This window comes from Chiloscyllium punctatum, chromosome 49 (assembly GCF_047496795.1).
Source record: "Chiloscyllium punctatum isolate Juve2018m chromosome 49, sChiPun1.3, whole genome shotgun sequence".
In the NCBI taxonomy this organism is placed as follows: Eukaryota; Metazoa; Chordata; class Chondrichthyes; order Orectolobiformes; family Hemiscylliidae; genus Chiloscyllium; species Chiloscyllium punctatum.
The window spans coordinates 17,101,242-17,127,818 of NC_092787.1; the positions used below are offsets into that span (position 1 = coordinate 17,101,242).

A 26,577-nucleotide genomic window follows, 5' to 3' on the forward strand; every position below is an offset into this window, starting at 1 on the left:
AGAAACTGTCTGTTGGTCACAAGGGAATTGGAAATTCTACATAATGTATATAATGAAAGAAACTCTTCTGGTATGGAGAAGAAATGAAATCCCTTGATGTAAATGCATTTGTACAATAGAAGAATAAAAGTTACTCTTATAAAAAATGGTTATTTTTCTAAATAAGCAATACACGTGTTATTGGAATGTACAAGGTTCCCCCAAATAATAACCACTGGAATAGGTTATATTTCTTGAAGATGGAATCTACAAAGTACTTTGAGGAATTGAAAAGTGAGAAATTGGGAACCACCTTCTAAAGGTTGACCAGAAATCCACCTGAATAAAGACCTTTTTGGTCTTGCACAAATTACTTTAAGAATAGTAGAATTGAACAGCATTAACAAACTGGGGGACCGTGTGTGTGGGGGGAAAAATAACAATGAACTTGAGTTCAGAAGAGCCAGAAACTGCCTGATCAAATGTCTTTTATTTTGAGGAAGTGATGCTTAATGTTATAATGGGAAACCTATGGTGTAGGCATTCATCTAAAATGTAAAAAATGCAAGACTCTTTCCGAAGTATCAGCAGGGAGTTTTTGTGGTAAAGTGCCAGTGTTCCAATTATTTCTCAAAAGTATGAACAGAATAAGATTTCATCAGTTTCAAAGCTGGAAGTAGGATGGATCCGGGCATTTGTGTCGAAAACAGTCAAATAACTTACAGAAGAGTTCAAGTGAAATTTGTAACTGGGAAGAAATTTGAAAAATAAAGTAAGAATATGAGCATTACTGGTAAAGCTTACTTGCTTCAGAGAAAGTACCGGTAGGCTGCTGCCTTTAGGTGTTTTGCAGGTGTGCATACTATTCTATTAATCAGGGAGCTCTAAGGTTTTGACAGAACACAAATGTAAGAATATGAATCCACGTCCAATTAAAAATGGTGGTTAGCTTGACAATACCAGAGGAGCCTGAATGAATTCATGCTGTTCATGCTGTAGAAAGCATACATTTCAGCTTAATATGCCAATGAGCAAGGGTGTGGTTATTTCAGTTGGTATTTGGGAGTCTAGGCAAGCGGATTTGTGTATTCTTGCTGGCATTAAACTTCTTTAGTGTTGCAGCTGCTCTGTGCTGCCAAGGGGATAGCACTCCCAAATTCCTAACTTCTGCCTTTTTATAGATAGGTTATCTGAAGTGCAGAAGTGGGCCAAACAGAACAACTAGTTGAGATTGGTGTTTTATGCATTATACAATCCTCCTCCCACACCTCTACTTCCTACAGTTTTGAAGAATGAGAGGTGATCTCATTGAAATATATACAGTGTCTGAAGGAATCTGACAGGATAGGTATTAAAAGGAAGTTTTCTATGATTGATACTGGAATATGAGGCAGAGTCTCTTGACTAAGGGCTTATCATTTAAAAATGGGGATGAGGAAAAAATCTATGATGTTTATCTCAACTACTCGTTGCAGTCAAGTTCCATATTCAAAGAATTATTGAGACCTTTATTATTTTTATTTCTATCATTTTTGGTTTGGAGCTATGAACTGAGCTGAGAGCTGAAGGTGACCTTTGAGCTGCAGGTTGTTCTTTTTTTAAAAAAAAAGAGAATAAGCAAAGCTGGTATTTGTTTGAGGCCAAGCATGGAAATTAATTGCAGGTGGATTCTTGTGCAAAGTACTCGATAGATGTTTTGGCTCCGTTGAAGCATTTTGCTGAAACAGTTGGCAGGTGCCAATCAATCCAACAAAGTGTTGAAAAATGACACAAACCCACGTTTGAACTGGTTGTGAACTATTTTTGTCAGCAGGATTGTGCCTGCCGAAGCTATAGGATGGAGGTTTGATTGCTCCTTGGTTATCGTTCCGTTATCAATTTATTGAAAGTTGGAGAATCGAATCTGAACTACAAGTATTAAGTGAATCTTCCTCAGAGACACTGGAAGCGATTTGCATTGATCTTCAGAAATCAAGCAAGATATAATTTCATGTACTTGTGATTTCACAGATCGTAGAGATTGCTTAGGTGAACAGGCCAGTTCCATTGTATTTATTTTCTCTTTGATTTATCCCTGAACTGTCTGTTCGTCTTTGTGTGACTTGGGATGGGGGGGGGGGAAGGGGGCGCTAAGAACAAAGAAGATTGGCTTTAAGTCATCAGCATTAATTAGACTACCTTGTTTAACTTTGCGCTAAAACTACTGTACTAATAAAATATGAAGCTGGTGTCCGTTAGTCTGGTATTGGTTATTTAAAAGGCCTGGCTAGGAGCCATTAGGGCAATTTTGTGGGTCATTGAGTATTTTAATTGTACTGTGTTGTGAATATAGTGATAGGGCGGTCAACTTTGATTTGGCTGGCTGTCTCGAGGTCATAACATCATTCTCAATTCGATTCATTAGTAAATACTTTTTATGACCTCTAGTTTTTGAGTCCTTTTCAAGTGGCAATACCTCTATGGCTAATCTATCAAGCCCCTTCTTCACTTTGAAGATCTCTATCAGGTCATCTCTCAATTACTGGAGTAATGCCCCCAGTTTGTCTGGGTTAACCTGTTTGTTATATTCTCTCTTAACTGGGATTATCGTTTGTATTTTTTTCCTTTTGATACGAAATAGCAGATTTTTCATGTTATGGTTGTCACTCCTGAAACAATTTAAGGGTGAGATGTGACTAACTCAAGTTGCTACTGAATTATGTGGCTGTTTCTCTGGCTTTTTTGCTTAGTGCTGATTACTAGATTGTAAACAGCAGGGGACTTGGTGATGGTAATGCCATTGAAGGTCAACGAGAATAGTTGGGTTCTTTTTTATTCCCAGATGGTCAACCGTGACATTTGAGTGATGCAGTTGTTACGTATCATGTGTTGGCTTAAATCTGGATGTTGACCAAGTCTTCCTGAATGCAAGCATTGACTGCTTCATTGGGGAGAAAGTGAGGACTGCAGATGCTGGAGATCAGAGCTGAAAGTGTTGCTGGAAAAGCGCAGCAGGTCAGGCAACATCCAACGAACAGGAGAATCGACGCTTCGGGCATGAAGAAGGGCTCATGCCTGAAACGTCGATTCTCCTGCTCGTTGGATGCTCCTTGACTGCTTCATTATATATTACAAATGATCACTACAATCATCAGCAAACATCCCACTTCTGTTTTCTTAAACTATCATCAGTAAAGCTGTAGAAAATCTTTGGGCCTAAGATGTTGAGAGAGGAGCCCATTTTATATTTATATTTATCTAGGCTTTTGGCATAATTAAACTCTCCAGCTGTTCAACCACTGGAACATTATAAGAAGAATGACATTGGTCCAAATAAAGAAATGAGAATGCCAAAGTATTTCTCGAAATCAGTAGCGCTACAGTATGAGCCCATTGTGCACTGACCCTAATACCTTGAGTATTACATCCGCAATTGAATTCTCCATGATGCAAAACAAATTGAACGTAGAGTTGACGTAGAATGTGGTAGTGAGGCATATCCCAAAACTGTCACAAAATGAATGTATGAAAAATATCAGGAAAACACAGCTGGTCTGCCAAGTCTATTGACACCAGGTGTAATGAAACATTATGTATGTGTCATCCCTTTTTCTTCAAAGCAATCTCGCAATCTTCTGAGAGAAATTAAAGACCGTGAAATAAACATATAAACACTTCTGGGAAAATAATTTCAATTAAACCATGAGTACAGGATTAAGGCAGGGGTGTAAAACGAAAATGGGAGAATTCAGGACAAATAGCAGGAAGCATTTTCTCTCCCAGTTTATCAGTGTCTGGAATGATCATGAGGTAGAGAAAATCAGAACTCTGCAATTATTTCAAAGCCAGGAAGATGTTCTGAAGAGAGGATACAGATTTGTCTGGGGTGATGAGCCAGACAGACAAAATACACTTTATATATTTTTTTTGAGTTGTGATAACAAATTCCATCTCTCTCAAATTATTCAGTTACAGTTATTGTTTCTGCTGGATCATGTGCATTGCTAAAATTATCACCAGATCTCCAGCTTGATCTTAATGACATTTCTTTCCCAAATTCTTAAGTTGTACTTTAAAGAAAGAAATTGATATTGAACCTAAAGTTAGTAATTAAGTATATAAAATAATAAGTATATATAGGTATTGGATGAAGGTTTGTTTTCAGATGTTTCGTCACCATACTAGGTAACATCAGTGAGCCTCCGGATGAAGCACTGGTGGCTTGTCCTGCTTTCTATTTGTATTTTAGGTTTGCTTGGGTTGGTGACGACATTTCCTGTGGTGATATCATTTCCGGTGGTGACATAATTTCTTTTTCTCGGGGTGGTAAATGGGATCCAAGTCAAAGCATTTGTTGATAGAGTTCCAGTTGGAATGCCATGCTTCTAGGAATTCTTGTGCGTGTCTCTGTTTGGTTTGTCCTAGGATGGATGTGTATATGTGGTAGATAAGATGGAGAGTCTTTTGGACTTTCATTTTTTTTAAACAATTAGCTGGTTTTCCATATCCCTCAATGTCAACAATCTTCAGAAATACTTCTTTAAAATATTATTATTGTTCGCGTTTTACTATAAAAAATTTGCTATCTGCTAGGATCTAACAGTGTTGCCTGGATTTCATTACATATTGCTCTGAATCTGATATCCATTTATTTCCTTTTTCTTTTCAGCTCCAGTATCATGCTGGTCTAGCTTCCAGTCTGTTAAACCAACAGTCTCTGAAACGTTCGGCGATGCAAATGGGTGTATCTGCAAAACGCCGGCCAAAGGTTCAGCCTACTACACTCGCTCTGCCACCTCAGTAAGTTTGCACTGCAAGCCATTCATTGCAGACAGGTTAATGGTTCCATGTTTCATGTAGTGTTCACTCATTTTGAAGGAAGATAACTTTTTAAATTCAAATTATGTCGGCCAAGCTGGGCAAATTTTATTTCATTTGCACTGTCTTGCTCTCGGGCTCTGGATTTCTGTGGAGTTATTGTGGGACAACCTCAATGTAGAACCAGAAGAAACTTTAAGAATGGGGCTGTTTGGTAGGTCTCTAAGGGCATATCTGTTTTTCATTTTTTCCTGCCTACCTACTGTATACTAAAGGAGAAGAAATACTTGCAAAAATGTTTTAACACGTGCAAGCATGTCTGGGCAAAGTGCAGTGGGCAACAAAGCTTCAAGTATGTAAACCCTGGAGTGATATTAATTTAATGGTCTGCGTTTTGTTTTAAAGGACATATTTAATTATCACTCTCTGGAAAACCTTGCCTTAAAATTAAATGTAAAAATGTTTGGGATAAGATGGTGCCTTGAAGTACTATCTCCCAAGGCTCAATGTTCATTCACCGTTGGCAACTTCAATTAAAAATGTGAATGTAATTTTTGTGTGGATCCCAGCGGCTCAAATTGTTCTGCTTGTCTCTAATTAGTGAATAACATAAATAGTAATGTTGCAATAAAATTGTTTCTGTAAGGTATTCTGAAGTCATGGAATCACAATTAAGAATGTTTCCAGTGCAACATTGAATGTTAAATGCCCATTGTGGCTTCTAAATGTATTTTTCATGTCATCTGTAAACACATGTTTGAGTCCTGCTTAAAGTAAAGCTGCCATAGTCTTACCAGCCCACAGGGTTGCTCTTTCATTAGAGAGAGAGATGACTGGTGGTTGTTTAACCTGTGGGTCACCACACATCAAGCAAGGGGTGAAGTTGAGAAGAAGAGTCCTTTATGGTAAGCTCAGCCAATGTGTGAACTTTACCTATGCTTTTTTAGATTAGATTAGATTAGATTAGATTACTTAGTGTGGAAACAGGCCCTTCGGCCCAACAAGTCCACACCGCCCCGCCGAAGCGTAACCCACCCATACCCCTACATCTGCATCTACCCCTTACCTAACACTATGGGCAATTTAGCATGGCCAATTCACCTGACCTGCACATCTTTGTGACTGTGGGAGGAAACCGGAGCACCCGGAGGAAACCCACGCAGACACGGGGAGAACGTGCAAACTCCACACAGACAGTTGCCTGAGGCGGGAATTGAACCCAGGTCTCAGGCGCTGTGAGGCAGCAGTGCTAACCACTGTGCCACCGTGCCGCCCATTGTGTCACTCTGCAATGCATTGCAATGCATTGCAATCAGCCATCCAGCCAACTGAGCTAATAACCCTCAAAAGGGTAAAATCACCACAGTCCTGAAGGGCACCATGCCATATGTGTAGTGAGAGGTTGAGAACGTGATAGTCTCTAGTGATGTTATCACATTCTGGGGACCTGTTTGAATCCTGCTACAGCAGCTTGTGGATTGTAAATTCAATTAAACTCTGGAATTAAGAGTCTAATGATGACTATGAATCCATTGTCAATTGTCGGGGAAAACCCATCTGGTTCACTGACGTCCTTTAAGGAAGGAAGTCTGCTGCCCTTGCCTGGTCTGGACTGCATGTGACTCCAGATCCACAGCAATGTGGTTGATTCTTAACGACCCTCAGGGATGGGCAATAAATGTTTGCCTAACCAGCAATGCCCTCATCCCATGAATGGGGAACAAAAGGGTTATAGTAGCCATGTATTATATAAACCAGTCAGTAGGTGCTATAATGCACCATTTAGATTCCTTCTCCGTGACTGCTTCATTTTAAATTTGTTTTTTCTTCTTATTCTGTACCGAGTTCGTTTTTAAAATAGGATTTGCTTGTTTAGAATGTATTTATAAATTTATCTATATCTCCTTTAGTGTTTTCAAAGTTGTTAGCTAGGACTGTTGTAGAATGCTTTTAACCATTCTGACAAGGAAACTTGTGTACACAGATGTAACCAGTGCATCTCTAGCAATAGCTTTGAAAAGAGGTCTTTCAACCTTCTATCAGATATCCCTCCTTTTTCCTTGGCTTAGTCCCCATTGCACTTCGGTAGTGAAGTAAACTGTCAGGGGATGGTTTGATCATTTAAATACCTGTTACTATCAATATTTTTATCTTTGTTTTCAAATCCCTCTATGACCTTGCCCTTCCCTATCACTGTAATTACTTCTGTCCTCCAAGCTATTAAAGATATGTGTGCCTCAAATTCAGGCCTGTTGTGCCATAACTGCACTATAATTGGTTGCCATGTTTGCAATTACCCAAGTTCTGGATTTCTATCTGTATGTCTCTTTGCCATTCAACTTGTCTTTTTGCTTTAAGACATTCCTAAATCTATCTCTTTGACAAAGCTTTTGGTGTTCTGACCTAATATCACTTCATGTGGTTCAGTGTCGTACTTTGTTACGTAATGCTCTCGTGAAGTGCCTTAGGACATTTCCTTGCATTACTGGAAGTACAACTTGTTTTGACCACAGCAAGAGTTGGATTTTAATATTTGTACTCGGTAAGGGATGCTTGTCTACCAGGGTATCTAATGATATTGTGGTGCATTTACATTGCAGAGAGGCATCATTTAAAAGTGGCTACTTATCTCCTTTTTTTACAATGGAAAGCCAGTTTATAATGCAGATTGTATTAATAGAACAGCTATGCAGTGGTAGAATTCCTACCTGTGAGCCAGGAGGCTTATGTCAACTCCTGCCTGCTTCAGATGTAAATAATAACATGGCTGAGCAGATTAATTAGAAAATATCTAGAATAACTGTGCCCGATGCGAGGTAGAGTTGGATCTTAAATTGTTTGAAAGCGTATGGAGAGTGAACAGGTGGATTGACAGCAACAGCTTTTTTTCTACTGCAGTAATCTACTCCCCATCTTGTTAGTGAGGTTGCAGTATAAAGAGAAGTTTAATCAGCAGAAGCTGATACACATGCATTCTCTGAACTATGCCAAGTGTAAATGAAGTGCAAAATATTTCCTGAAGTCATCGAACTTCAAAGTAACCCATTTGACCAATAGCCATTTGTATCATGTAACAAATTCCTGTGGTCACCCAGTGTCGACACCAATCAATGTACCGTACAAATGTGGTTTGATTTGACCATATGGAGAATGGTGCCATTTATTTCTAATATATTAGTTCTGCCTACCCAGTGGGAATTGAGTCAGTGCAGTTGAACCATAACTGTTTGATTCTGATTTAATTTGCACAAAATCTTAAACCTATTTCTGAATTTGCTGAGTCAGTAACTTGCTTAACTGTCATTTAATAATGTTTCAAATCCTTTCACAAAAATATTGTCTTTGCTTGTTTTTGTAATATTTTTCTGTGATCTGAAGTACTTTTTTTATATCTGAATTTAGAAATTAAACTCTTCAATTCAATAACTACAAATTAATGGGTAATTTCCTTTTGTTGAATTTAAATCGTGACGTACACATTGGAATGATCCCCACAAATGGTGTTACGTTCATAATGAATGCATTCGGTTAAAGAAAATAGCTAAATTGAGGAACTGTATTTGATAATGTAAAATTAAATCAATTATACAAATATTTTAATTTATAAACTCCGCCATCAAAATCCTTCCAAATTTGTTTTATTGTGCACTCTATCTGTAATATTTCCTCATCAGTTGAAGAGACAAGGTAAATCCATCATGATTATTTAATCAAGATATTGATTCTGTTGCAGTCAGACGAAAAGCTGAATCTTTCTTGCTGACATTTGTATTATAGCTTGCAGATTAACACTGTAGATAGGATCATTCAGAATTTATTGTGCTGCACCATGTGGCCCAAGCTTTAATAGGGCTAACCCGACCACCGTTTGGTTCAGTCCCTTTGTCATCCTGAATAAATCACTGCCCCACTAATTGCAGTTGGCTAATGAAAGGATATGCTTTTGACATCATACTGTTGCTACAGTTTAGTGCACAATGCACATGAACATAGTGCTTAGCACTACACTGTGAGCGCTCTAAATGTGAGGATATGGACAGTAAGAAAGCAAATTCTTAGTGCATGCTGATTCTGGTTACAATACAGGAATTCGAAATGGGCGAATGTAATTTGGGGTTCCTGACAACCAAACCTATGAGTTGATCAATCTCTTCTCAATGATCAACAAAGTAATGAATGAAAATATGTAGAATATTCTCAAAAGCAGATTTTTTTATTAGCTGATAATATTCTACACTAAGGTTGACATTCTTTCTTCAAGACAATTATACAAGAATTACTAGGAGGTGTTTCCCTGAACAGTATGTGCATACATATTGTTATATATCAGAGTTGTGATGTGTGGTCCATTGAATGAAATTAATTATAAAATCAGCAGCAACAGCTTGTATTTATGCAGAAGCTTTAACAGCAAAAAATGTCTTGAGGCACCTCACAAGTGCAGTTGGGTAAAACTTGACAGCAAGTCACCTGAGATTAGGTGACCAAAATCTTACTCTGAAAAGGTTTAGGGTGTAGGTTTACTCGCTGAGTGGGGAGATGCACAGTGAAGACTCCACAGAGGCTGGCATCCCGACAGCAAGCCACCCTTTGTTTACATGTGAACAGTACTTGACTCTAGTACTGCCTGGCACTCCCCTTTTTAATCTGTCAGCCAGGACTCTCTGATTGGGCTGTTAATCTAGTCAGATCAGTGAACTCTTATTCTGTGAAGTCCAGCAGCTGACCTTATGATTACTACGCACAGGTCTTTATGGAGGGAATTATAGGAGTTTGGGATTTGCGTGACCATAAGACCACAAGACATAGGAGTGGGAATTAGGTCATTCAGCCCATTGGATCTGCTCCACCATTCAATCATGGCTGATAGGTTTCTCAAACCCATTCTCCTACTTTCTCCCTGTAAGCTTTGAGCCTCTTGATTCTCAAGAACACATCTATCTCCATCTTAAACATACTCAATGACCTGGCCTCCGCAGCCTTCTGTGGCAATGAATTCCATAGATTGACCACTCTGTGGCTGAAAAAGTTTCTCCTTTATCTCCATTCTAAAAGGTCTTCCCTTTACTCTAAGGTTGTGCCCTTGGGGTCTAGTCTGCTACCAATGGAAATATCTTCCCAACATCTACTCTGGGCCATTTAGTATTCTGTATATTTCAATCTCCTTCATCCTTCTAAATACCATTGAGTATAGACCCGGAGTCCTCAAACATTTCTCATATGTTAAGCTTTTCATTCCTAGGACCATTCTCGTGAAGCTCCTCTGAACATGTTCCAGGGCCAGTGTATCCCTCCTGAGGAATGGGCCCAAAAATGTGCACAACACTCCAAATGTGGTCTGACCAGAGTCTTATAGAGCCTCAGAAGTACATAGTTGCTTTTATATTAAAGTCCTTTCAAAATAAATGCCATCATTGCATTTGTCTTCCTAATTACTGACTCAACCTGCAAGTTTACCTTGAGAGAATTCTGGACTAGAACTCTGAAGTCTCTTTGCACTTCTGACTTCTGAATTTTCTTCCCATTTAGAAAACAGTCCATGCCCCTCTCCTTCCTACCGAAGTGTATGATCTCGCACTTTCCCACTTTGTACTCCATCTGCTATTTCTTTGCCCACTCTCCTAACCTGTCCAAATCCTTCTGCCTGCTGCCTCAATGCTACCTGTCCCTCTACCTATTTTTGTATCATCTGTAAATTTTAGCCAGAATCCCCTCAGTTCTTCATCTACATCGTTAACGTACAAAGTGAAAAGTTGTGGTCCCAACACAGCCTAGTGGAACACCGTTTGTCACCGGCTGCCATCCTGAGAAGGATGCTTTTTCCACACTGTGCTTTCTGCATGGCAGCCAAGCTTCTATCCATGCTAGTACCTTGCCTTTGATTCACAAGCCCTTATCTTACTCAGTAGCCTCCTGTGTGGCACCTTGTCAAAGGCCTTCTTGAAGTCCAGATAGATAACATCCATTGGCTCTCCTTGGTCTAATCTACTCATTCCCTAGTCAGTCATGGTTGCCTCATCCTCCCTGTACCATACTACTTTTTCCTTGGAATGAATCTCTGCTGTGTCTCCTGAATTTCTTCTAGAAACTCCTGCATTGCTGTTCCACTGTCTTCCCTGCTTGGCTTCTCTCCCAGTCAATTTTACCTAGCTCCTCTCTCATGCCTCCTGTAGTTGCCTTTATTCAGCAGTAATGCTATCTTCACCCTCTCACATTGCAGAGTAACTTCAATCATATTATAATCATTGCCTCCTAAGGGTTCCTTCACCTTAAGCTCCCTTATCAAGTCTGCCTCATTGCACAACACTAAATCCAGGTTACAGATGGAGTAATAAGAAAGTTACAGCATAAACTAGCTATTTGCCCAATCAAATCCGTGCTAATATGAACACTGTTTCTGCTTAAGCTGTTTATATTTATTAATATGGATATTTCATAAATCAAACAATTATGCTTTCAATATTAGCCTCACGCTTAGTTGCTTCTATAAACCCTTTTTTTGTCATGTTAACTGACAGCAAATCCAGAAAAAAAACTTACCTCTGTCTTAGCTTGTCAGGACTGGAAGTTTCACGTTTGTGAATGGTGCTGAAACAAACAAACAATATTGCATGAAAAATATTCATTTGTAACTTTATGGAAATTATTTTGAATAAATTTTAAAAATGTACATGCTTCATTTCTCAGCTTATTCAGATTTGTTGAACTTTTAATTCTCACATACCTAAACTGACTTTGTTTGATTCCTATGTCTTGGTTCATCAAAATTATTTGTGTATAAAAACTGACTGTAGCAAATGAGCAACATATCAATACCTGCACAGAGAAGAGCAAGTTCAGATTATTACTTTAACTTCAATGTCCTGTTGATCAAATTGTATAGGGAGTGAGACTTTACTCCACAAAGTTCAAAACTTCAAGTTGAGATATGTTAACTTTCTCATTTTGTAGTTGAAATATCATGGACAGACATAGGAACAGGAATAGACCATTCAAACCTGTTCTGCCATTCAATCACATTGGCTGATATTTGGCCTAATTCCATATACTTGCCTTTGGACGATATCTTTTTGCTTAATACAAATTTCTCTATCTCTGATAGCAAATTACCAACTGATCTGGCATCCATTGCTGTTTGTGGAAGAGAGTTTTAAATCTCTATCGCTTTCTGTGTAGAAGTGGTTCTAAAGTCTCTTCTGGACCTAATATTTTAACTACGTGCCCTAGTTCTAGAATCTCCAACCAGCCTTTATTGATTTTTTTTTTTCTCCTGTTAACATCTTGAAAACGTCTGATCAGGTCTCTCTTCAACCTTCTCAATTCTAGAGAAACAGGTGGCATATTAGTATTCCTCATGTAGCTAGCTTTTGTGAAAGGAGTCCATTATTCTGCTAAATCTTTTTTATAGTTTTTTTGAGGGTTACTAAAGTTCGAATTCTATTAAATGACATGTATCATTAGGTGTTTTGGTCTCTTGAGCATCATGATTTTGGAGACAGTTCTTAATTATTCATAAGTTTATGCAAGTACATCCATTAATAGTTTATATGCGAAGCTTCCTTGATTCCATTAATCTGTGATATATTTGCTTGTGCAGTTTTACTTTTAGTGTTAGATTAGATGTCACAACTGTTTGACATAAGGTGAACAAACTAGTTGAGATCAATAAAAAATGTCAACAAATTTTTGAAGTTTACAGAGAGAAATTTTAAACTGAACTTGCCCTAGACCTGACCAAAGATCATAAGTTAAACCAATACAATTGAGTTACCGAAGCCATGTCTCATTTCACCAATTGGATAGGTGAGATTGAAATTCCCTCTGGATATATCAATTTGTGAGTCTGTCCCCTGATATAACTGGTTGGTGACCCAGCGTACAATCGTTTTTGCATATTTCCCTGAACTTGCATTAAAACAGGAATTTCAGCTTTATACACACCTGTTCTTTAACTTTTGCTGTTTATTTATTAATTTTATTTGTTGCACTCCTATACCAATGTTCTATAATTATTTTGTTTATTTTCATGCTTCTTTGATTACGTAATTAGTATCCATTGATTTTATTTAAGTTACTTTTTATTGGCGATGTAAACTGCAGCATAATTTGTGGAATAAATTGAATTGATTTCTAACTTAGGTACTGCTGATATTGGAAATAATAGAGACTAGCACTGGACCAATGCATGAGTTAAGATTTCTGTAGCTGAAAAAGCGCATGCTGAAATGCCATAAATTGTGTTAACTAGAGATGTATATTGCTGTATATTGATGCAGTCATGAGTGGCTTACTTGTGGGGTGACTCAAAGCCATTTACTGGAGTAGTTTGCAAGTTCTTGTACAAATAATAAAATGACAGAATACTGGGGCTGTTGAAATCTCTGAACATTATGAGATCCTCGCTTTTCGAGCACTTTGCATGCAACAAGGAAGAAAACCTGGGATTCAAATGAAATATTCAATGACCAAAACACAACATGAAACACTAACATCATCCATCCAAATTCAGAAGTTATAAAAATCAAATCTATAAATTAAGGACTGGCTAAATAGTCTAAAGTTCTGTGCTTCAGACAAGTAAGCCATTCATCAATGTTATTTTAAAATCCCTTTGCAGAATGTTTTCAGCCTTGAAACTTGCATTTCAACCTGTCCTTGTGTCATCAAATTTGCTACAACATACTTCATTAATAGAAATATTGAGGCCCCAACGCATTCTTATGATGCAGTATGCCAACCAGAAAGCAATTCATTTATCAAGACTCTCCATTTCCTGTTAACTCCTCCTCTACCCATGCTAACATATTACACCCAACACAATGAGCTCTTGTGCATAAACTTTTATGTAAATTTCCAAAAGATATTCTGGAAGATGCTAAGTAAGTCACATTTACTATTTCACCTCCTTCATGCACTCCACTTGTAACATCCTTAAAAAGAAAACTAGCAAATTTGACAAAATTCTCCTTTCATAACATTGACACTGCTTGATAGTTTTGTGAATTTTAGGTAGGGTGATGCTGTGTTTCTTACTTTAAAATCTTTAACTTTTCTCTCTCATCATGAGAATTTAAAATTTTCCATAATGTGTCAGATTTTGGTTTTTCACAGTTAAGAAATGTGCTCATAAATTCATGGGAGGCATGGTTAGTCAATAGACAGGTATTTTCTCCAGGGTGGGAGAGTGCAGAACTAGAGGCCATAGGTTTAGGGTGAGAGGGCAAAAATTTAAAAGGGATCTAAATGTCAACTACTTCAAGCAGAGGATGGTGTGTATATGGACTGAGCTGCCAGAGGAAGTGTGGAGGCTGGTACAATTGCAACATTTAAAAGGCATCTGGATGGGGACATGAATAGGAAGGGTTTAGAAGGATATCTGGTTGGCATGGACGAATTGGACTGAAGGGTCTGTTTCCGTGTTGTGCATCTCTATGACTGTAATTGCTTCAGATCTGTCAAACCTGTTTACATCAGATTCACTGTTTACTAATACTGGATACTTATGACAATTACTTTAGTCACAATCTTTGACCAATACTGTGTTCTTCAGGCACCTCCTCAATCTGTGACAAATATCTGTTGACTGGCGATTTGTATGCAAGTACTAACTTCCTAGTAAGTGCCTTATTGCTAACATTCTTCAGATAATTGCTCAACCAGCAAGTATCCAGGGATAAATGCTAACGCTTGGCAAGTGTAAGGACTGCAGGAACGCACCCCTATGTTTATACTACTTTGCAGGTCAATTTTTGGTATTTTAGATAAAGTATACGCATATGTTTTAACACAACTATAAAGTTCTAAACGAATATTTACAATTCATGACCATTGGGAAGAGGGCTCCTAGCTTCACTACAATCTCTTTCTAACTCATTCTTAAATAATTTTTCTGACCAAATGCATTGTAGCCTTGGCTTTCCTTCTAACTGCTAAAATATATTTTATGCTTGAAAGTATACTAAAAAGGAGGTCCTAGAACATCTAGTCTAGGCCACTTTGTTAGGCATGACTCCCTTTTTTAAAATTAAAATAATACTGTATTTGGCACTTAAGAGATGCCAAATTTAAGATGTCAGAATCTGTGACTATTCCAATGCATACACATTCAGACTTTTCATCACTAAGCTAATGGGCAGAAGAAGTTCATAACTTGGGACTTCCTAATTACATAAATTTGCTGAGGTGAAGTGTACTGCAAGCATGGCTGATGATTTGTGGTCATTCTGCCTGTCAAAACCCTGTGAGAAGGAATGGAATAGATTTCCTGACTTGTCCTTGTTTGATTGTAATAGGTTAAAGATTGAAAGATGGACTTGCCAATCCAATATAGGCACTTAGCTGGTTAAAAGCTGATTGTAAGGATCAGTTGGGCAGGTTTTCGGAGTTTTCACCAAATTTGTAGTCAGATTTGTTTGTTCTGAAAATGACCTGGATTAAAGCACTAAAAGGTTAATACAAATTCTGAAATGCCACACCCAATCCCTACAGTGTGGGAGCAGGCCATTTGGCCCATCAAGTCTACACCAACCCTCCAAAGAGCATCCTACCCTCCTATCCTATGCCTGTAACCCTGCATTTCCCATGTCTACTCCAGCTAAACAGCACATCTCTGGAAAGTGGGCAATTTAGCATGGCCAATCTACCCTAACCTGAACAACTTTGGACTGTGGAGGAAAGTGGAGCAATCGCCAGAAACTCACGCAGGCACTGAGAGAATGTGCAAACTCCACACAGGTAGTTGCCCGAGGGTGGAATCGGACCTCGTAGTGCAACTCCCTGGCACTGTGAGGCAGCAGTGCTAACCACTCTGCCACCCATCATTACAGATTAAATATAGAAATGCATAAATTTGCCCAAATACACCATTAAGAGAAATAAGAGTCAGTTCACAGCTTATTGCTAATTGTCTAGTCCAGCTGTTATTCACAGGCTTTTGGTTCCCCACTTAAATTTTGTTTCAAAAATGCAGCTAGAATGCCTCTTTGCTTCTGGAGAGTTTACTGTAGAAAATTCAGATCCCTTCCAGTAGAATTCTCTGTTTGCAGGGATATTAGACACCGGTCATGATTCAGCCAACTCCAACCTTAGCTGTTAAGTTGGAGAGAAGGAGAAAAGCTGCTTTTTTCACTCCTTGCTTTTACATTTTCGATCAGTCCCAGTATATACACACAACTTGGTTGGTCGCACGACTTCTCTTTAACTGACGTTTTGAAGTATAAATCTCTATATTCCAAAAGGTGGCTTGGGTTAGCTCACATCTGCTGTGATTTTGAATATTGGCTAGTTATTTTATAAGTTTAACTCCTGAAGTTATTGGGCAATTATACTTTGGTTAATCATTTTTTTTGGCTAGCTATTGTCTTGCGTTTTCTGGTCACGTTGACAAATCAATGTGTACTTTTTGGACTGCCTCAGGGAGGCCACCAGTTTGAAGCTGGAGGGTTTCCAAACAGTGTTACGAATCACGGTAAACTCCTGCTTAATTTAAAACCAACAACACAGGAAAGATTTATCCCATGCAATAAGCTGTGAAAATTCGATAGACCAAGATCTAATTAAAAATTAACAACTTATTTGTTAAAATATAACGGAACAACTAACTAACAAATATTTACAACTCCGTCCTATAACCAATCCCTTTATCTTCCCCTTCTACAATACTAGTCCTAAGTTGAGCAGATCTGCTAGCTGCCCCCTGGAGTAGGGACTTGTTGCACCTCGCAGCCAGCCTCTTGTCCATTGCGAGAAGCTTTCCTGGTGGTGGGACCTTCATGGGGAGACATCTGTGTGATTCTCTGCTGTTTTACCTTGGAATAACTAAAAATACAGCTCAGTTCTGTGCAAGTTCAGATCAATGGAAAGTATGCAGACTAAAGATATGAATTTTCATGCTTTTGAATGATTAGTAGCAATGTAAAAATGTAAAAAATTGGGCAGGCCACTATCTTGAATTTGAAGTACCTTCTTATGGAATAACTTATGATATAAGAAGTTCTATCCCATTGTATGCTTGGAGTTGTGAAATATATTTAATTTTACAATAATTTCCATCAACATTATTTTTGTATCATGGACTCTGCTCACTTAAACCAAAGATTTCAGTGAATTTTATCTGAATGGTTATAAGTTTTTGATATCTGAAGGTGAGGGAAAAACACTTCGCAGATAGTGTCACAGAAGTTATTCATGCTGTTCAGGTTCACAGTATGGATGTTGCGTATGTATTTGGATTAGAGGGTTCTTGTACAAGGAAGATGACTTGCATTCAAAACACATTAGTTGACTTCCTTGGCAGGCATGACCTTCACCTTTTGTGAATGTATGCTGTCCTGTAGTACTTTTGCTGCCAATCAATGAATACCTTTCCGTCACTGGCAAATGTTCTTCTTATACTGTTGCAGAACCCATCAATTTGTCTGTCTCCAAATGGGTGCATCCTCTCTCATTCCTCTTGTTTTTGAACTGGAAAATGGACGAAAGTGAAACAGGTCTCATTTTTGTTTTGAATTGATTAAGAATGACAGCATAATTGATGTAACCTATCGAAAGGAATGGTCTCTTATTCTGAGACATTAGCTTGATTGTGATCCCAAGGTGCAAAGGTTGAACATTTAAGAGCATTGTGCAGCAGAAGTAGGTTTTCATTTACTATTATTTCCTCAATTATATAACAGAGACCATTCATCCCAGCGAGTTTCCTTGCTCCTAATGGAACTAGCTACACTAATCCTGTTTTTTTTTCCCTCTATCTTTCATAGTTCTTCCCTTTTGAGATGTATATCCAATTTCTGTTTAAGCAGTATAACAACTGCCTTAATAGCTATTCATGGTAGGCTATTCTATGTTTGTTCAACAAAAATGTTGAGATTGAAAGATCGTATGTCACATAGGCAGGCCTAGACAGAAGCACAGAATGGACCCACAATTCTGTGAAGCATAGGAAGGTTGTCATCTAACACTTCTCTCTCCATCACCACCACCACCACCACCCCAAAACAAAGTGAAAACCAGGATAAATCTATTACTGTCTATTATCATCCTTTTAGTCTTCTCTGGACTCTGTTCCCCAGAACCACATGCTTAACAATAACCTACTTATTGATTCTTGTTTTGGCTTCTACCAGTGACTCTCCACTCCTGACCTCAATGCAACCTTGGTCCAAATACAGACAAAACAGCTGAACTGTAGAGGTGAGGTAGGAGTGAGCATGTCTTTTGACTGAGCATGTCATCATGGAGCAAAAGCATGCTGCTCTTTGGAACCAAATAGCTTAGTACTAGCCCAGAAATAGTATGTCTGTGAATGCATAAGTTGTATATATTAGTGAACTGTAATAAATGACTCTTCAATTTTTCAATGTCACAGTATTCAAGTCTAGAGTCTCCTGTTAAAAGGAATAATTTAAGTAGCCATCAGAAGATGTTCCTTGTTGGGTAGTTGTGATTTTTTTTTCTCAATGGAAAACAATTCATATTATGTACATTATAAATCATTCATACAAATTGCTAAATCGTTTGGATGGTTATAGACTCCCATATTGCCATCCATTTGGAAAGCACCTTAATTGCTCTATATCTTGTTAAATGGTGGCGTAGGAATCACGATAAGATGGGACAAAGGGAAAGAATTTGCTGCCGAAATAATGTGGAATTAGTGGCATTTTTATTTGTGTGCAAATCGTGCAGGCAACTTCAGGAGAGGGGCAGATATACGATTAAAAGCAAATGTATAAAATTTGCTGTTTGAATCCTGTTGCTATTAATTTCGTGAGATTGGCACTTCACTACCTGCTTCAGCATCAATACGCATTTAATTTCAAGAGGTGGTTGTATTTGTGCATTACATCTGAACTAAATAGATATTCCCGAATAGGAAGTACAATTTTAAGTAGCATTTTTAATAACGTGTCAATTGATTAGCAGTCATTAGCAATCTAACACTACAGTTACTATTATAAGCCTTTTTTTTCAGGTTTTTCTATTTTAAACAATGGTGCATGAGTCTTGTGTTGAATTTACTTTCTTTTCACTAAATTATGAAGGAATATATAGTAAAGCAGAACTGGCCAAAATGAATGGTACCAAGCTATGTCTTTATCTTGCAGTACTTGTACTCTGATCATAATAAAAATGATTTATAAAAGACCTGCTTGGTGTCTGGCCCTCAGTATGTATGAGAAGCACAGAACTTGAATATCTCATCAACAAAGCAAATGTGATTCAGCTCCAATAGAGAAAACATATTTGAGACAAGCTTACAGAACAGAAATAATGTATAATTAAATTGTACTGTGTTCACAAAAAATGATCAGGCTAGTTTCAAGAGAAATTAGCTTTACAAATCTTCTAGCATATCTGAGATGACTAGTGAATGTGCAGTGCTGCTGTTCGATTTACTTAGCATCTTGCTACCAATATGCCACTAATTGTGATACTCCACCCTGCTTCTGTTTACTTCACACAAATATTAAGCAATTCAAAATTTCTGTGTCTAGGCACAACCCAGTTTTGGAACGATGTAATCTATAATTATGCTGTTGGAGTTTCTTTCACAGGGCATGTGAACGCAAGATTAATAGTTTGCACACAATTTACACGTCAGTAAAATCCTAGCGGTAACAGTGATTTAATATCCGGTTAATACCATTCACTTGACTTCGTAGAAGGCATTTGCTAAGGTTCAGTGACCGAGGCTTCTGAATGTGGTTGAGGCACGTGGAGTTAATTATGAATAAGTTGCTGGGTCACCAGTATAAGTAAGGAACAAGCGAGTGAGCATGATGAGTAGTGATACATGCAGACAGTATTATTACCGTGTCAACCTGCATATAGTACTTTTGACATCTTCCCTCTGCCATTAGAGTAGAGTAGCCCTCATCAGGATAGCAGACAGTGATTACAAATATAAGTAGTTCTTTTCTAATGCGATGGTTCTGTTCTTGTGTAACCCTGTGTTATAAAAGTCGTGCTTTAGAAACAGCACTTAGTGTTGACTATGTAATTGCATTACAACCAATGTATGTTTTATAAGTTTGCACCTTAGAAAGTATTCCCAATTTATCAGTCACATTATTACTGAATTTGCATTAATGTGCGTTATAGCAGAATGACCTGTAAAATAAAAGGAATTTGGATAAATTAAATAGGTTTGCCAATGAATGTAATTTCACATGAAAAGTTTATTGTAATACATATTGATGCAGAAGTGTAAAACGTATGGATGATAATAGACTGTTATTCACCGACATGGATGGGAAACAGTTACAGATATTGCTATCATTCATCTGTTAGAAATGTCCTAGCAAAATCAAACCATGGGTCAATATCCGAGTTGAGTTGCATGTTTTGTTTTTTTTTTAAAAAAAATATGGAATGAAGGGTAAAAATCTTGCCTGGAGTATTTTAATTTGAGCACAGTGAAGATTAGAATATTAACAATTTTGAACTTTGCTTAGGGTTGTCTTATTCAACCATAGAACAGGTAACGTACAGAAGGCTCATTGTGTCTGTATCATGTCTCTTTGGGAACTACTCAGTTAATACCAAATTTCTGTCTTTTCCTTGTAAGTGTTTTTGATCATCCTGTCTGGACATCTTTTGATACACCTCTGGGCTTGTGGGGATTGAACCCAAACCGTCTGGCTTTTTTTTAAAAAGTGATTTACTTCCCACACCCTGATTTTGTTTGCCAATCACCTTTTAAACCATGTCCTCTGGTTGTCAATGGGAGCGGTTTTTCCCTGTCAAAACAATCAAAATCAGTCATTTGTTCATTCGTCACTTGATCAATTCTTCTAAATAGAAGAGCTCCAGTTTCACCAACCTATCCTCTTAACTTGAGCCAGCTTCCTTCACAGTCTTGAGATTTGTTGAATTGGTTAAATTAATTACTACTATGGTACTCCTGCAATTGACACTAGGTTGGTGAGCAGTGCCTGAGAGAAATGCATACATTGAAAAGTTTTAATTATTATATCGTTTGTTAAAACCTCATTGAATTGTAGCTCCTTGGCTTGTGAAAAGACAAATCAGCTTGTTACCAATATAAAATAGGAATAAAAATAAATCAAATTCAAGGTAAAACTAACATGTTTTTCATTACAACATTAATAAAAGCCCTTGTGGTCTCAAGTAGGAGTATACTTAAGAGGGAAATCAGGAGGGCAAAACGGGGACATGAGATAGCTTTGGCAAATAGAATAAAGGAGAATCTAAAGGGTTTTTACAAATATATTAAGGACAAAAGGGTAACGAGGGAGAGAATAGGGCCCCTCAAATATCAGCAAGGTGGCCTTTCTGTGGAGCCACAGAAAATGGGGGAGATGCTAAATGAATATTTTGCATCAGTATTTACTATGGAAAAGGATATGGAAGATATAGACTGTCGGGAAATAAATGGCGACATCTTGCAAAATGTCCAGATTAAGTGCTGGATCTTGAAATGGTTAAAAGTGGATAAATCCCCAGGACCTGATCAGGTGTACCCAAGAACTATGTGGGAAGCTAGAGAAGTGATTGCTGGGCCCCTTGCTGACCTATTTGTATCATAGTCACAGGTGAGGTGCCAGAAGATTGGAGATTGGCAACTTGATGCCACTGTTTAAGAAGGGCAGTAAAGACAAGCAAGGGAACTGTAGACTGGTGAGCCTGACCTCGGTGGTGGGCAAGTTGTTGGAGGGAATTCTGAGGGACAGGATGTACATGTATTTGGAAAGGCAAGGACTGATTCGGGATAGTCAACATGGCTTTGTGCATGGGAAATCATGTCTCACAAACTTGATTGAGTTTTTTGAAGAAGTAACATAGAAGATTGCGGGCAGAGCAGTAGATGTGATCTATATGGACTTCAGTAAGGTGTTCGACAAGGTTCGCCATGGGAGACTGATTAGCAAGGTTAGATCTCAATGAATACAGGGAGAACTAGCCATTTGGATACAGAACTGGCTCAAAGGTAGAAGACAGGGTGGTGGTGGAGGGTTGTTTTTCAGACTGGAGGCCTGTGACCAGTGGAGTGTCACAAGGATCGGTGCTGGGCCCTCTGCTTTTTGTCATCTACATGAATGATTTGGATGCGTGCATAAGAGGTACAGTTAGTAAGTTTGCCGATGACACCAAAATTGGAGGTGTAGTGGACAGCAAAGAGGGTTACCTCAGATTACAATGGGATCTTGTTCAGATGGGCCAATGGGCTGAGAAGTGGCAGATGGAGTTTAATTCAGATAAATGTGAGGTGCTGCATTTTGGGAAAGCAAATCTTAGCAGGACTTATGCACTTAATGGTAAGGTCCTAGAGAGTGTTGCTGAACAAAGAGACCTTGGAGTGCAGGTTCATAGCTCCTTGAAAGTGGAGTCGCAGGTAGATAGGATAGTGAAGGCGGCGTTTGGTATGCTTTCCTTTATTAGTCAGAGTGTTGAGTACAGGAGTTGGACGGTCATGTTGCAGCTGTACAGGACATTGGTTAGGCCACTGTTGATATATTGCGTGCAATTCTTGTCTCCTTCCTATCGGAAAGATGTTGTGAAACTTGAAAGGGTTCAGAAAAAATTTACAAGGATGATGTCAGGGTTGGAGGATCTAAGCTACAGGGAGAGGCTGAACAGGCTGGGGCTGTTTTTCCTGGAGTGTTGGAGGCTGAGGGGTGACCTTATAGAGGTTTATAAAATTATGGGGGGGGCATGGATAGGATAAATAGGCAAAGTCTTTTCCCTGGGGTGGGGGAAGTCCAGAACTAGAGGGCATAAGTTTAGGATGAGAGGGGAAAGATATAAAAGAGACCTAAGGGGCACCGTTTTCACGCAGTGGGTGGTGCATGTATGGGATGAGCTGCCAGAGGATGTGGTGGAGGCTGGTACAATGGCAGCATTTAAGAGGCATCTGGATGCATATATGAATAGGAAGGGTTTGTAGGGATATGGGCCGGGTGCTGGCAGGTGGGACTAGATTGGGTTGGGATATCTGGTTGGCATGGAGGGGTTGGACCGAAGGGTCTGTTTACATGCTGTACATCTCTATGACTCTATGATTGCTAGTACTATTCAGTTTGCAAAACTGGATCTGTACTATTGATATGATGCTGGTTATTCTTAATGCAGTTGAATGTCTGATCATTTTTCAACTTGCACTGCTGTAACTATTTCAAAATGAGATGTGGTGGAGGGCATCGTCGATCACGTCTTGGGGGAAAATTGTGGTCTTTGAAGAAGGAGGCCATCTGGGTTGCACGGTATTGGAACTGGTCCTCCTGGGAGCAGATGCGGCGGAGACTAAGGAATTGGGAATATGGGATGGCGTTTTTACAGGGGGCAGGGTGGGAGGAGGTGTAGTCTAAGTAGCAACCAAGATGGCCTCCTTCTTCAAAGACTGCAATTTCCCCCCAGACGTGATCGACTATGCCCTCCACCGCATCTCCTCCACTTCCCGCTCCTCCAACCGCCACCAGGACAGAACCCCACTGGTCCTCACCTACCACCCCACCAACCTCCATATACAGCGTATCATCTGCTGTCATTTCCGCCACCTCCAAATGGCACCCACCACCAGTGATATATTTCCCTCTCCTCCCCTATCAGCGTTCTGAAAAGACCACTCACTCCGTGACTCCCTTGTCAGGTCCACACCCCCCACCAACCCAACCGCCACTCCCAGCACCTCCCCCTGCAATCACAAGAAATGCAAAACTTGCACCCACACCACCCCCCCCCCCACTTACTTCCTTCCAAGGCCCCAAGGGATCCTTCCATATCTGCCACAAATTCACCTGCACCTCCACACACACCATTTATTGCATCCGCTGCACCCAATGTGGCCTCCTCTATATTGGGGAGACAGGCCGCCTACTTGCGGAATGTTTCAGAGAACACCTCTGGGACACCCGGACCTACCAACCCAACCACCCCGTGGCTCAACACTTCAACTTTCCCCCTCTCACCCCCCTCCAAGGACATGCAGGTCCTTGGACTCCTCCATCGCCAGACCATAGCAACACGACGGTTGGAGGAAGAGTGCCTCATCTTCCGCCTGGGAACCCTCCGACCACAAGGAATGAACTCAGATTTCTCCAATTTCCTCATTTCCCCCCCCAACCTTGTCTCAGTCAAATCCCTCGAACTCAGCACCACCTTCCTAACCTGCAATCTTCTTCCTAACCTCTCCGTCCCCGTCCCCACCCCCACTCTGGCCTGTCACCCTCACCTTGACCTCCTTCCACCTATCGCATTTCCAACACCCCACCCCAAGTCCCTCCTCCCTACTTTTTATCTTAGCCTGCTGGACATTCCTGAAGAAGGGCTAATGCCCGAAACGTCGATTTTCTTGCTCCTTGGATGCTGCCTGACCTGCGCTTTTCCAGCAACTCATTTTCAGCTATTACTTCATTTATGGCAATGATAGGGAGAATACAAGTGGTTACATTACCCCTGAGCTATGAAGAGTAAATCAGAAATATTATTTCTTATTTCTGTACCTCCATGTCCTTCTGAAATGTGCATTTTTGTGAATGATAGATAACATGGCTGGACTTCAGCTACCTGCCGGATCATCATGATTAAACGATGCTGCTCATCTAGATCGCATGTGAAGAATTGGTAAGTGATGGGCTTCAGGACCTGTGGAGCTATACATCAACACTTGACCCCAATTTCAGGTGACAGAAAGGGAGAAAGATGGGCAAACTAATAAAAGGATATTAACGAAGAAGGGAGGAATTAGCCATGTTAATGGCCATCACATTACATGATTTCCACACAAGCTAGTGTCAAAATCCCAGGGGGTTTGATTTTGCTTAGTTTTATAACCAATTACAAAGCAAACATCTTGGACATTTGTCACCTAACATTGAAAATTAGTTCATTTAAATCTTACCAAGTTGGTAATATAATTATAAGCTTTCTTGGTCATCATTGTGGTGCCACCTGTTTAGTGTTCAGTGGATCTCAAGTGCAGAGAAGAGAGCGAAAGGATGAATACAAACGAGTCTTTTTCTCCCCCCACCTTGTACATTGTATGATGTAGAGTCTTATTTATGAAGATTAGTAATACCTTCAGTTGACTGACTTTATTAAATATCAGAACTTGACCAATGATCCTATCACCTAACCCACTTCTTGTATCCTCTCGTCTTTTTGCAGTGCCACTGTTTGTTACACTATGTAGTCCCTTCAACTGCTGCACGCATGCATATCTTAAAGGAAACATTGGTCCTTCGTAGCATTTTTTTTCCCATGTTGGATGTTTTCAAATACTCTGCAGTTCTGCAGCTCTGTGAGATAAAGGGAGCATTGCTCACCTCTACCCTGTTGCTCTTTCTGCCCATGAATTTCTATTGATCTGTAGCTACTATTGTTTTGTAGGCCAAATGGTGATTTATATGCATCTGTTTCAGTGGGCAATAATACATAAATGACAATTTAATCTGTTTTTGGAGACCATGACTGACATTGGTACACACATAAGAACACTTCAGTCTTCGCTGTGACCTTTTAATGTATGATGCAGTATAAATTTGTGCTCCTGAAAACGACATTGTGTTCATGCATGCAACACTTGAAGAATGCAATTCTGGAAGGATAATAAAATATGGAACAAATCTTAACAACATGAAAAAATCCTGTGTTGGATCCAAACAGTAATTGTCTAACATTATTGATATTTTATATACACCTTAGGTTTGGATATTTGGCTATTTTGCGGCTGCTTTGTAATTTTAGTTAACAGAAATGAATTGGGCAGATGTAGAATTGTAATTCTAGCTGGAAATGCAATTTCTTTTAAATTAGAAAGTATATTTTCTTGCAACAATGGACTAGGGAGAATGCTGTTTTTTTTTAAAAAAAATATTGTGCGCTAATGTATCAAGTGGAGTTTCTTCACAAAAGCAAAACTTTGAATTGTGCTTGTGGGGCACGACTGCTTTACTTTCCCTTCCTGAAACTGTCACAGATGTTCAGCTGTTACCAAGAGAACAGGAGCGAAGGGAACTGTCAAGAAGTGTGAAAGCTTTTAATCTCCATTTGCACATGGTGCATTTTTCCTGCCCAAATATGCTATTTTGCTTAAAGATTTGGCACGTAATGCTCTTTTATTAAACATTGTTAATTGGTGTTGGGTGAATGACTAGTTGCAACATTGCATGAAACTTGTAGCAACCTGTTCCAAGTCATGATACAGTGTGGATTTAAAATCTACTTGTGTTTAGTAATAAATTTTCAACCTCTGATTTTTTTTCAGAAAAGTGAAGTTGGTCATATATGTTGATTATAATAAATTAAAATGAAGTAAAATTTAACATAATTTACTGATATGATGATCCATGCTATACTATACCAATTTGTGATCTTGATTATCAACAAAATTATATAAGTATATCTTTTATAGACATTTTTCCTTTGTCAGTTCAATACTCTTCTTTTGATTACAGTTTGGTACCATTGGTAATCTCATTGATTTATTTTGTAAATTGTACATATGTTTTCTTTTAAAAAGATTTGATTGTAGGGAGTGAGCTTAAGTCTAATTTAGATGGGAATCAGGTACACTCAACTGTCTCCAGTTTCTGCTGTCTTTGGAGTTTGAATTAAGTCAAGGTCTTAATCAAGTGCCAATTAGTTTGTCAGGCTATATACAAGTTTTGAAAATTATAACCGGGTAAAGAACAATATCAAAATTGAGTCAAATGTATTTTCAGTTGAGAAGTTAATTGGACTTACATTGTGATAGTATCTTTCTCCCTATGTCTGACCATGTTTACTATTTCCTTCGATGATTACCTTGGTAAGAGAGACTAGGACCTGAGGGCACAGCCT

General features: G+C 38.9%; 1 protein-coding gene across 2 annotated transcripts in view; it reads left to right on the forward strand.

The window, feature by feature from the left end:
• The window catches only part of med27 (mediator complex subunit 27), a 220,603-nt gene that overhangs the window by 89,805 nt on the left and 104,221 nt on the right, over positions 1-26,577 (forward strand). For both annotated transcript variants that reach the window (XM_072566435.1, XM_072566436.1), the window contains exon 3: positions 4,628-4,758. In XM_072566435.1, coding sequence (XP_072422536.1) covers positions 4,628-4,758 — 131 coding nt within the window. The remainder of the gene's footprint in view (positions 1-4,627; positions 4,759-26,577) is intronic.